Source organism: Pagrus pagrus (genome assembly GCF_965226575.1).
Source record: "Pagrus pagrus genome assembly, chromosome: 9".
NCBI lineage: Eukaryota > Metazoa > Chordata > Actinopteri > Spariformes > Sparidae > Pagrus > Pagrus pagrus.
This window is the reverse complement of record NC_140193.1, coordinates 16,808,020-16,820,618: the sequence shown is the minus strand read 5'-3', so window position 1 is coordinate 16,820,618 and position 12,599 is coordinate 16,808,020. Positions and strand designations below refer to the sequence as shown.

General features: G+C 39.3%; 1 protein-coding gene across 1 annotated transcript; it reads right to left on the bottom strand.

Moving 5' to 3' along the window:
* Nucleotides 1–804: 804 nt before the first annotated feature.
* Nucleotides 805–9,228, bottom strand: LOC311263054 (Golgi reassembly-stacking protein 2-like). Its single transcript, XM_084362909.1, has 10 exons — nucleotides 9,018–9,228; nucleotides 4,923–5,003; nucleotides 4,600–4,803; nucleotides 3,922–4,008; nucleotides 3,716–3,846; nucleotides 3,366–3,498; nucleotides 3,126–3,258; nucleotides 2,867–2,944; nucleotides 2,684–2,749; nucleotides 805–1,717 (listed from the first exon to the last, which is right to left on the bottom strand). The coding sequence occupies exons 1-10, from the start codon at nucleotides 9,078–9,080 to the stop codon at nucleotides 1,494–1,496; spliced, it is 1,200 nt and encodes a 399-aa protein (XP_084219035.1). The 5' UTR covers nucleotides 9,081–9,228; the 3' UTR covers nucleotides 805–1,493.
* Nucleotides 9,229–12,599: the final 3,371 nt, after the last annotated feature.

Here is a 12,599-nt window from a genome sequence, read left to right as displayed (position 1 = left end):
GAAATCCTTTTATGTTGCCTCATGAGTTTTGCACTCCCTCTGATCCATATAAAAAGGCTGAGCTGTATTATGATAAAGCTGCTCTGGTTGAGACCACATCATGGTGCTAGATAAGGTTCAAGACTATCATTGCTGCTGGTAAATAACTAGGAGAGCTAGCGGCTGAGGGTGATCGAGACTGGCTGAGATTTTCGCTATAGCCATCGCTTGCCTGTGGATTATGGGAGTAACACATACATGTTCAATGGTTGTAACACCCTCTACATGCAAGGGTTGTGTGTTTAGTACATTGACATGCTAGTACTGGCTGAGCGTTGCAGTTGAACTGTATCTCTGCACCCCTCCTGTGGTTGGGTGGTTGACACATTTAAGGCTGCAACTCACGATCATTTTCGAGATTAGTTTTGTGGTCAATAAAATGGCAGAAAATGGTGAAGAATTTCGATTAGCGTCTCCCCAAGGCCCAAGAAGATGTTCCTAATGTCTTGTTTTGTCCATAAACCAAAGATATTCAGTTTACTGGCTCTACAGGAGTAAAGAAACCAGAAAACATTCATTTCAGAAGCTAGAATCTGAGAATTTGTGACTTACTCAAATTTTAAAATTACTCAAACTGATAAATCGATTGTCAAAATAGTCAGCAATTATTTTTTGTAGTAAACGGCTATTTGAGTAATCAAATAATCATTGCAGCTCTAAACATATTTGTCATCTGTGACAGAAGCAGAGTTAAAATCCCATGTTTTGACTGTTATTAGGAGCAGTCACAGTGGCCACATACACAGCATCATAGATCCAAGCAGCCACAGTCTGAGCAGTAACCATGTCCACAGCAGCTGTGTTCACATACAGTTGGTGGAGCTTGGCCTTTTGAAAGGAGCAATGAGCCTTGAAGTTCAAATTCACATCTCGTATCTGCATTATCTGCAGAATGTTTCCCTGAACTAAGAGTGTATTGTGAGGGAGCTGGACTAAAAGACGGTTCCTGTGGATCAGGGGGAACGCAGACCTTATGATGAGGGAACACAAAAGGAAGTCCGTGGAAAAATTCCTACCGTGACCCGTCAGGGGTTCAGTAGTAGTTTGACCAAGAAAGAAAATACTGACCTGCACACTTGAAAGAAACCGGCTTCCCACATATTTACATTTTTTCTGAGCCATGTTATTTCTCACTTGTTTTTGAGTCCCCATAATTCATTTCATCACATCTATTACTATGATTGAGTTGTCAATTATTTCTGCAACAGTTTATTTGAATTATTCTTGTAATTTTCCATTTTCTGCCATCAACAAGCTGCTTTCAAGATGAAGGACTGCTGTTGCTGGACACACATTCACTGGAAAACTTGCTGCATATGAGAACAAAATGTATCATCAAGATACGTACTTATAATGATAACGGTATGTAGAAGCAGTCTGTCTGCAGTTTACAGACTGGTTGGATTGAGTAAAGACCTAAGAGCAAGTTGACAACCTTTTAAAAGTGCTCTCTGCTAAGATGAGTCTGCAGTCATTGGGATATTTATTGATTCACAGGTGGTCACTGATGATAGGACGGGGCTTTTATTCAGTGTACTGTTGTTTTGGGTAGGAGAGGGAAACTTGGTATCCCGTGTAACGGCAGGAGCTGCACTAGTAGCGATTGGAGGAAGAACAAAGTCAGGCGGTGGCAGAGTTACACTGGGGACCACACCTGGAAGGGTGAGAGGTGGGAGACCTGCAGAGCACAACACAAACAAAACTGTGTCCAATACTGTATAGGTGTCCTTACCTACAGTAAAGTGACCCATTTCATCGTTTCTTTTTGCCAATTGTTCTTTGTTCTAATGTCGTGATAAACTACCAAGTTTTAAACCATAAATCACATCAATATCTGTAAGTCGTATGACTTTTCCTGGAGAAGATGTGTGTAATGTTAAACACTGCAAATATGGGCTAAAACTAACTAATTGTCATTGTTGATTAATCTGTCTTATTTTCTGGATTTATCGATTAGTTGTTTAGACTATAAATTGGTGAACATTTTCGATTAGGAGTAAAAGAAAACTGAACGTTAAGAAGCTGGAATTTTTACATTTACCTTAAAAAAATTACACAAACCAATTATTCAATGCAGCCCTAATGCAAATGTAAAAGGTTTAATTAGCTCCTAGTTGAATCACATCCGAGAACAAGACATTTGAATACGCTGATCACATTTTTAACATTTTATAGACCCTACTAATCGATTAATCGACCAAGTAAATACTAGTTGCAGACCTATTTTTTTTTTTGTAGTAAGTGTTAGACAAACAAGTAAATAATGCATTTGTTGAACTATAACTATATAAACTGCAGATTTTAGATTGAGTATTTATGGCAGCACGATGCTGTAAATGGGGGTAAATCAAAATAATCTATAGTACCCATGTACATCTCTATGAGGGTAAAATGTCACTGATGCAACAGTGTGGCTCATTCATGTTTCCTATAGCTTTTGGACATCAGTGTTGCTCTATGGAACTCAAATTAGTTATATCTGGCTTTGGCTACACATGCAGTACTTGCTAGTACAATTAAATCATTGGCTTTGGTCTTTTTAATGTGATTTGTGCACAATAAGAAAAATATACATTATGACCAGACTTACCCTTTAAGATTATTTACAAATAACTCAAGCACACTCCACAGATTAAAACAATACCTGCATGTTGTAATCCAACTCCAGGTGACAAGACCCCCGGAAGACCTCCAGGGAAGGGCGTTGAACCTGTGCAATAAATATTGTATATCAAAACGACAGGTTAGCAGACTAGTGTCACGCAAGTTTGGCTTTCAGAGAGTAGCTGGTTTTGGCACCAGATTTAGGAAGCTATAGCCTACTCACCTGGTAGTGTAGCAGCAGGACTGACAGACATGGGGACGCTGTGTGACGAGGGGACTGTCAGTGGGACAGTAGGAACTCCTAAAACAGAGAAGAGAAGGCAGACATCCCTGGCTGATCAAACCTCAAGCCCTTCAAGCACCATCTTGATGATAAATGATTTAGGGTTTTCCTCATACGTTTGACTTTATCTGCAAATAACCTGGACAACCTCACAGCAATTTAAACAGGATGTTTTGAACAATTCGAGATGATAATGTACCTGTCTGTAGATCGCTAATGACAGCAGTCGGGTCAGAGCTGACTGACAAGCCGGCGAGAGGCTGCTCTAACCCAGTCGATGCAGAAGAAGACACAGCAACTGGAATGGTTGGAATGACAGCAGAGAGATGGACCTGATAACCAAAATGACCTCATCTCAATAAACGTTCACAACACCTGGAGCCCAAAATAACGTTTTCGTCTGGATGTGATTATTTTTTTGTTTAACATGCTGAGTTACCTCGGTGAAGCCATCTTTAGGTGGAGGAGCTGGTTCACTGGGAGTGTGTGCAGGGAAGTTGATCTTCTTGCCCTCTGAGAATGGAAGTGTAGGTATTCTGTGCAGGTAGCCATAGCCTATACCACATCCTAAACTGAAGAGAGAGAATACTGTGAGGGGATAATGTCCAAACATTTCACAGGAGCATTACAGAGGAGTTGAAATGACAACCATAACCTCTAAAAGGGATCCAAATGGCAAGACGTTTAGTTTCCTTCTTTACACATGTAATAAAAAAAAAATGTAATCAATTCTCCAGCTTTCAACAGAAATCAAATTCAGGTCGATGATTTCCTTGCTCACTGTCATACCTGCCCTCTCCACCCCAGTCACAGTTTGGAGTGATGAGCACTTCTCTGCAGTTGTCTGCATCTGTGTTGTAAACGTACAGCTTCAGCTCCTTCCCTTCATACGTTTCAATGATGGAGAACAGATCTTCAATCTGTCGAAGACGCACAGCAGGTTAACATGTGGCCAACTTTAAGTCAGCGTTGCTACTAATCTTCAAAGCAAGTACCTCATTCATGACGGCGTCGGCTCCTATGATGTAGTCAGCGTAGGCCTTCAGACCAGCCAGGGCTGCAGGGGAGTTTGGCTCAACTTCCTGGACTCAAACAACATGCATAAACTTATTAGGTGATAACTTATACAGGGTTTCTGCAGGTTTCAGCAAGTTCAATTTAACTATTTTGACAATTTATTTCACGTCCATACTGGACAAAAAAGTCTAGTAGTAAGAGCCAGGTCCTATTGAACTTGCCCATATTAAATGAAGGTGACGTTGACAGAAACAACTTTAACATATTACTTATTAGTTGTTGTTTTTTTTACAGTGCGATTAATACAAAAAACACATTTAGAAGCGAGACTGAAGTTAATGAAACCTTATAAAAAGTAGTGTTAATTTCATAATCCAATCAATTTTCAAGCCCTTTCAAAATCATACTTTAGACAATTAAAGTCCAAAATTATTGGATTGTAGACTTCTCTATCCTTTAATTTTTCCAGGAACAATTTGGAGTTAAAATACAATACACCTACAATTTAGATATAAAACATTCTACCAAATCCGTGATGCTCAGTAAACAGTATTTATCAACCCATATAATCCCAAAAACATCCAAAAATCATATATCTGAACAGCGTGAATGTAAGAACCATTCAAAATTATTGTGTGTCAAACTGCCACACTCACCAAGACGTGCCAAACATTCTCATTGGCTCCTTCAAAGCTGCAGAAGCGAATGCTGAGCCCCAGCAGCCCTGGGCCGCCCCACATGGTGCTGGGTGTGACGGTGGTCTCTCTCACTGCCAGCGTCTTGCTGCTGTATAAGAGCATCTTGACGGGCCTCTCCACGTTCATCTTCAGCAGCTCTTTTAGGGTGTCATTGTCCTTGTTCTGTCAGAGATCAAAACATTAAAATCTTCTTCCTTAACACTCATGAGACTATACAAGACTTATTAAAGCAGGTCCAGTAGCTACAGCAAGTTTTATTTTTGCCATTACAGTAAACTTACCAGTCTGGTGTCACAGACAGAAATGATAAAATCAAAGAATGGCTCCAGTCCTGCACGGTGACCGGGGGAATTCTCTTGCACCTGTAAAATACAGCATCATAAACACAGGACAATGGACGCCAGGAGACTGGAAATACATCACCCTGTTGAATGAATGGGTTTCGTTTCTGTTGCAACATGCAGTTGGTAGATTCAGAATTTTGTGTACAACATCAGACTGCTGGTGGTCTAACAATGTTGGGAATCTTGGCACACATTTGGCCCTTTAATAAGAATAACTAGGGTTATTCACATTTTGAACTGATACTGGTATCAGTACCGATCAGGTTGATCTACTACACAACATGTGCCACTGCTTCCTAACCAAGCAGCACATCCATTACCAAGGGTAAACATCATTACTACATTACAACATGAGCACAACACAGGCAGGCTTAGCAGATTTTTTCTTTGACTCACAAAACTTAAATGAAAAAGAACGCTGCACAAACATTTTCTCATCTCATCCATTTTGGATGATGACAGACAGACTTGCTGCAGCCAGCCATCAGCTCCCACTCAGCAAAACCCTTTCACGCTCAGGGGTTTGAGAACCAGTCCCAAATTAGACAGCAGTTAAACAGTGGAGCTTTTTGCACAGCTGAGTCAGATGCAAACCTTTTTTCTACACTGTCTTCAGACTCTGAAATAACAAAGCATTTGTACTGATGCTGAAACTGTGAAAGCCTACTTTTTTTCCCCCACAAAGACAACTCATCAGGAATCTGGAACCTCAATAAAGTAAAATCACTTTATAATAAGGACACAGATCATATACTTAAGTAATGCCTCATGATGTGTTTCATGAGGCATCATGAATCGCTGTTGTTCACCATTAACAATTGATGAAGTTTCTATGTCTCTATGTTTATAGCTCACACTTCACGTCAACATTTTTCTCAGTAAATATATGTCTGATGGGGCTATTGACATGACATCATCACCTGATGTCAGTAACAACCCAAGTAAACCACACATACAAAGAAATCAACACATCAATCCATAAATTATGTGTAATAAAGTGGAATGATACAGGGAAAAAGTATTGAAATTTATTTAATACTAGTAGAATAGCCTTTGTTGGCTTCAAGACGCCTCCTGTATGGAGAAACTAGTCACATGCATTGCTCAGGTGTGATTTTGGCTCAGTCTTCCACACAAACTGTCTTCAAATCTTGAAGGGTCCTGGGGCCTCTTCTATGACCTCTGATCTTCTATTCTTTTCATAGATTTTCAATTGGATTCAGGTCGGGTGATTGACCGGGCCGTTCTAGCAGCTTTACTTTCTTTCTCTGAAACCAATTGAGAGTTTCCTTGGCTGTGTGTTTGGGATCATTGTCTTGCTGAAATGTCCACCCTCGTTTCATCTTCAGCATCCTGGTAGATGGCAGCAGATTCTTATCAAGAATGTCTCGGCACATTTCTCCATTCATCCTTCCTTCAGTTATATGAAGTCTGCCAGTACCATATGCTGAAAAACAGCTCCACACGATGATGTTCCCACCTCCAAACTTCACTGTTGGTATAGTGTTTTTGGGTTGATGTGCAGCGCCATTTCTCATGGTGTGTGCTATGACATCCAAAGAGTTCAATGTTGGTCTCATCTGACCATGTTGTGCAGCAAACTTTAAACGAGCTTCAACATGCTTTTTCTTCAACAATGGATTCTTGCGCGGTGAGCATGCATAGAGGCCATGGCAGTTGAGTGCTTTACTTATTGTTTTCTTTGAAACAACTGTACCTGCTTATTCCAGTTCTTTCTGTGGTCCTTGACTCTTCTGATTATTCTTTTGACTCCTCTGTCAGAAATCTTGCGAGGAGCACCTGGTCGTGGCCGGTTTATGTTGAAATGATGTTCTTTCCACTTCCGGATTATTGCCCCAACAGTGCTCACTGGAACGTTCAGGAGTTTAGAAATACGTCTGTAACCAATGCCATCAGTACGTTTTGCAACAATAAGGTTGCGAAGGTCTTGAGAGAGCTCTTTGCTTTTACCCATCATGAGATGCCCATTGTGTGACACCTTGGTAATGAGAAACCTTTTTATAGGCCATTAATTAGGACTAAACCAGCTGATATTGATTTGCACTGATAGGGGGGAGGATTGCTTTATAAACACTGACAGATTTCAGCTGGTTTCTTTGCTTTCCATGCCTTATTGCACCTCCTTTTCATCATGTGTTCAATACTTATTCCCTTTGTCATTTCACTTTATTACACATAACTTAATTTATGGACCTATATGTTTTGATTTCTTATATATGTATGTGTGGATTACTTGGGTTGTTACCGACATCTGGTGACAATTTCATGTCAATAGCCCCATCAGAAATATATTTACTGAGAAAAATGTTCAATACTTATTTTCCCAAAAAGTTCTCAGATGCAAACTTTTACATAATACACATAAATACACATCCAGTTACAGAAAAAAACTTTTAGTAATTGAAATCCTTAACTTCATGCATGTGTATTAATGTACAGAGTAACAGTGAATTTACATAACTGATTATCTATTAAATGTGAACTACTCACATAAGTCATAGTAACTTGATTTATCAGTCGTTAGATGTTTTAACTCATGCATTAAATCATCATGAGTCATGCATTCATTGATATTTTAAGTATATATATATATATATATATATATATTTATATATATATAGTGTGAACATTTGCTGGCTGTCTTTGTCTACTATGACAGTAACTTGTATATATTTAATTATATATGAAATATATTAAGATTCAGATTGTTGAGCGGTGAAAGCAACACTTATAAATGACAAAACAAACCTCCTCTACACTGAGTTTGAGCTGCTCCATTCAGGGCGATAATACAGAATACCTCTGGCAAAGAAAATGCCAAATGTAATTTATCTAGTCAAACAAAAACAGTAGAATTAAATATGAGAGTGTAAGCTGAACACTATAGGTTGGGAGATCTTTGTTTTATTGATGTGATGTGTCTTGTTTTTGCTTTTAATCATGTGGACATGTTTGTATTTGTATTTTCCGGGGGGAGACCAGAGACCATTTTCCTGCTCCGGCCGGACAATAAAGTTATTCTATTCTCTCTCCATCCATTGTCTGTGACCGCATATCCTTTGCAGGGACATGGGGCGCTGGAGCCAATCCCAGACAACATTGGGTGAGCGGTGGAATACACCCTGTTCATCACTGGACTAGTCTATTCTATTGTAATATAAAAATAGATTTTATTGCAAGACTGCCAGCTTTTTGTCAGCTTGTGTCCTGTATCAGGGTTTGTACACTTTCTCCTTAGAGGATTCCCCTTCTCTGTAGATTTACCTCTTCTTGGTTTGACTGTTGATTAGTCAAAATAAGCTACTCGAGTATTTCAACCTTGGCTTTAGGGAGATGTCAAGCCCATTTTCACTATTTTATGAATAATTACTTCTGAAAATCTGGATATTGATCTGGGAGGAAAGCAAACTTAACAGCAAGAGTACATAAAAATGAAAAATGATCATATGACAGTGGTAAAGAGTAGGAAAATGTTACCTTTTTTTTAAATGTAGGTACACACCCATTTTCATATAAAGAGTAACCACACCGGTTATTCAGGTGGTTTATTGATTTATCAAAGAGGCGCTCACTGACAGCTCCGACAAGAGAGAAATCCTCTGATGTTGTTACCCGCAGCATATGCTTGAATACTAATGAACCATGTCGAGCCATGTGAACTCGTGTAGCTTCAAAACACCTGACAGATTAACTAATATATGAAATGGGATGTATAAGGACAGTTTCAGCACATCTAAACCACAGTTTGACTAAAACGTGCACACACATTCATATTCATAACAGCTAGCTAAAGGTAGAGACGTTGAGCTATCAGGCTGAATAATTAGCGACCCATCTCCGGGGCCCTCTCTTAATACCTGCACCTAAATGAATGTAAATATCAACATTTAGTCAGCGAAGACGTTAGCTAGCTCTTCCTCCGCCTCTCTGCAGCTAACAGCAGGTCTCTCTCCTCTCTAACAGACAACCTTCACGGTAAACACGCCGCCGGCAAATGAGGACCGCTCGTACCGTGAGGACGTGGTACCCTTCAGTCCCTCCGCCAGGTATGTCGACGCTCTGAGACCCTCCCATGTCTCCCTGAGTGTGTCTGTCAGGTTGGGCTAGCTGTGCTCGGTCGACGCTAGCAGGTGACTCTCCACCTGATCATCACACAGTGCGGTGTTTTGCTCGCTGTTCCTGGTTCTCAGCACTTCCGCTGTGGTGTAACCCTCTGTGGTGGATGACAGTGGCCCCCTTGTTTGGAGATCAGACTGATAATCACACAGGTTTATGAATAAGTGTAGGGCTGAAGGGCACAGTTGTTGTTAAACTCTTTTAAATGCCTCAGGTTCACTTCTTGCAATTTCCTTTGCATGTGTGCATGTGAAGTACCTCAAATACAGGAAAGTATTGAAGGTGCACAATGTAGTTTTGGGTAAAATAAAAGAAAGATCTTCATTGCCTTAACAAACTAAATAAAAAAACTCTTTGTTTTCATGAATAAACTGAATAAACAAACTGAGCTTAAAGGACAACACAGTTTCATACTGTTTTACTTTGTTTATAAGTGGCGGACCCTGCCACCTTTCTAGCTTCAAACAGTGTTCTGGGGACCTTATTTTCCTCTGAGAACAGCTTGATTATTCAGTTATGGAAAAGTAACCATGTCTGAGTTTGTATAACTGCCCCATTAATATTAAAAATAATTCTGAGTTTAAATGTCTTCTCCAAAGCTGCATAGTGCGCCTTTAACTAAGAATAGTCCTGTAAGTGGGCTTATGTCACAATCTGCAGTAGTGCACCTTGTGCACCTTCAATATTTTACTGTGTGGTCCTAAGACAACACTTGTAGTAGGGGGAAATAATGGAAGAAACCTCAGTAATAGGTTGATTCTCTGCATTTCCCAAAACGACATGGAGGGCGTCCTGTAACAAACCAACAAAATCACAGAGTTGCTGCCCAAAAGGTTCGTCTTTATTGGTGAATTGGAAGTCATTCGCAGGACTGTTTTATTTTTCCTTTGTGTTTTTGGGATTGTCAGAACTTGAGATCTGAACGTTTCTGCTCAATTCGTTCTAACCAAATCTTAAGGGAGTCTTGCCAAGTGTCAAGTATTTTTTTGTGCTGTAAGCCTGATTCAAGTTCTTTGCTGGAAAGAAATGTAGGGGTTTACTTTTGTTATGTACAATTCCACTGTGCAATTTTGAGGTTCTGTTACTTTACTTGAGTGTCTCCGATCAACCGTAACCTTCAGTCCGAAATATGTCTGTAGAAAATGCTTTTTGCTCCTGTCTGATTGATGTTACTACTACATGTAACATTCATTTTCAAATAACATTAATTGAAAACACGATATAAGCTCATGAAATATGAACATCAAGATGTTGAAATGCATCAGTAGCTCAACACTTTTAATGTGGTATTCTACATTTAAATTTAATTTTTCTGCTACATAGGCCTTGTTTGTTTGTTTTTTTAGAATAAATACACTTAGACAACACTACCTTAGATTACCTTGAAGATGAGTAATGAGCCTCTTCGCCTGTAACTTCCTGTCACCATCTATAACCCTTAGAGCTGAGCAAGATCAGTGGTAACCTCAGCTTTATTTTAGAAGTTGTTTTCTATTCAGATCCAAGCTGCTCTTGATTTGATCGTATAATCACGTCAGAGCAGAAACGAGAGCCAGGGACGTTGTGACAGAACAAAATGGTCTCTGTGATCAAACAGCGATAATAAGGGACATCATCAGTGCTATAAAGAACATGGGCTGGAAGAGTAGATTAATGTATATGTAGCTGAATATCTCTGGAGAGCAGCGGCTCTTATCAAATAATTTGAAATAAACTTGCTCAGCATTGTGATTCTCTTCATCAATCATCAGCCAACCTGTCAGTCTGGAGCTCACCTTGATTTCATCTCTCTGCAGGCTCCGCTGGACCATACTTTAAACTTAAAATACGTATTTCAACAGAGGAGATCAGTCGCCGGTATGATATAGAGTGCCAAGAAGATTTTATTCTCAATTTTGTGATTCATATAATCACTGTAGATAATAATTTACCCTCTGTCTACCCTCTGTCTATATTTAGCCTCACAAGACAGCACCAGGATGCATAACCCGGTGTTAGGAGCTCAGTGCCAGAAATGTTATTTGATGAGAATATTTCACCCTTTCCCCTCATTCAGACAGGTTTAGCCCTTTGATGACACCAAAATGTTGTTCTCAAATCCTTCCAGTTCTAGTGGAGCGATGGTGAACAACAGTACAATTGTAGCTGCATTTTTACAAGACCATGCTCACCCAAGATTTTCTGCACTATTCCTTTATGACGTTTCCATATTCTAAGAAAAAACAAATTTGTAGTTTGAATTTCCAAAACTACATATTGTCCCTTTAACAGCTCATCATGTACTTATAGGTCCTGATTAGCAAGGTAAAACAAAAGTTCACAGTCTTTTTTTTATCATTTGAGACATTTTGAATCTCTTGTTGTTGTTAAGACATACTAAGATATTACTATGTCTGATGTCTGATCTCCTTTGGAAATTATAATATCAATGTTTAGACATGGGCTGCTTGAAAAAAAAGCAATTCAAAGTCATCATCTTTGGTCCTGGAGAATTAGGATAGAGGCATTATTCATTATTTTTGGATGTTTTATAAACCAAATATTTGCCTTTTCATGGGCATATATAGCAAATGGCACCAATTTGAAGGGCCCACTGCAAATGGGGGGCCCTTCGGTGCAACCACCCTGTCTGCACTGTCTATATTTACGCCCCTGCCACTCAGGTTAGTAGGTGAATTAGTAAGAGCAAGTCCTCACTGTTAGTGAGTTAAAAAAAATCTTATTATTTAAAGTTAGGGAGGGGAAACTTTTTGTTAATGACCTAATATTTGGAGAATATAACAAGTGCTTCATAATGACTAAAGAAGAGCCAATTTGCTACTAATATACATGCTAATAAGCCATTAGTTGTTAAAAATTGTACCCTAATATAACCAAACAGTCATTAGTTGCAGCCCTAACACCAACACCCTTTAAATTTAAACCTAAATCATTCATTGTTCCTTACTGAAGCAGATCTTCATATCTTTTATTTACTACCAGTGAGAAATATACTTTACACGATGACACTTGCTCCTTCAAGAAGCAGATAAATAAACTCTGTATTTCAGCAGAAGCTTGCTGACGCCTTAAAACTCTGCGATTACTGTTCTGGATAGCTCTCTCAGATTTATACTTCCTCAGTCCTCCAAGGAATTTACAACTAACGCTGCAAAGCCACAGCCAAAGGGTTTTACACCAGAGAAGTGTGAGGAGGCGAGGAAAACATTAACAAAGAAGAGGCCAAAAGTTAAAACGTCCGTAATTTGATAAATATCTATCACGCTGCATTTTTTTTACACAGTAAGCGAAGTCACAGCTGAAAAACATCATAAGCTGTTACTGTCAGGGTTAGTTGCTTAATGTGGAGGTCATTTCTCGCAGGATGAAAGGGTTGTCTGATAAATTCATGCTCCGTGCTGACATAATGTAGTCTGTTCTGCTGGGACGACGAGATAAAATGCTAAGTGAATTAGAAAAGCCTGTGTTAGGATGACA

Coding starts and splice junctions, on each gene's coding strand:
- LOC311263054 (XM_084362909.1), bottom strand. CDS start 9,080: ATGGGAGGGTCTCAGAGCGTCGACATACCTGGCGGAGGGACTGAAGGG. Junction 4,009..4,599: donor AGAATGTTTGGCACGTCTTG/GTGAGTGTGGCA, acceptor GTTTGAGTCCAG/GAAGTTGAGCCAAACTCCCC. Junction 3,259..3,365: donor CTAAAGATGGCTTCACCGAG/GTAACTCAGCAT, acceptor TTTGGTTATCAG/GTCCATCTCTCTGCTGTCAT.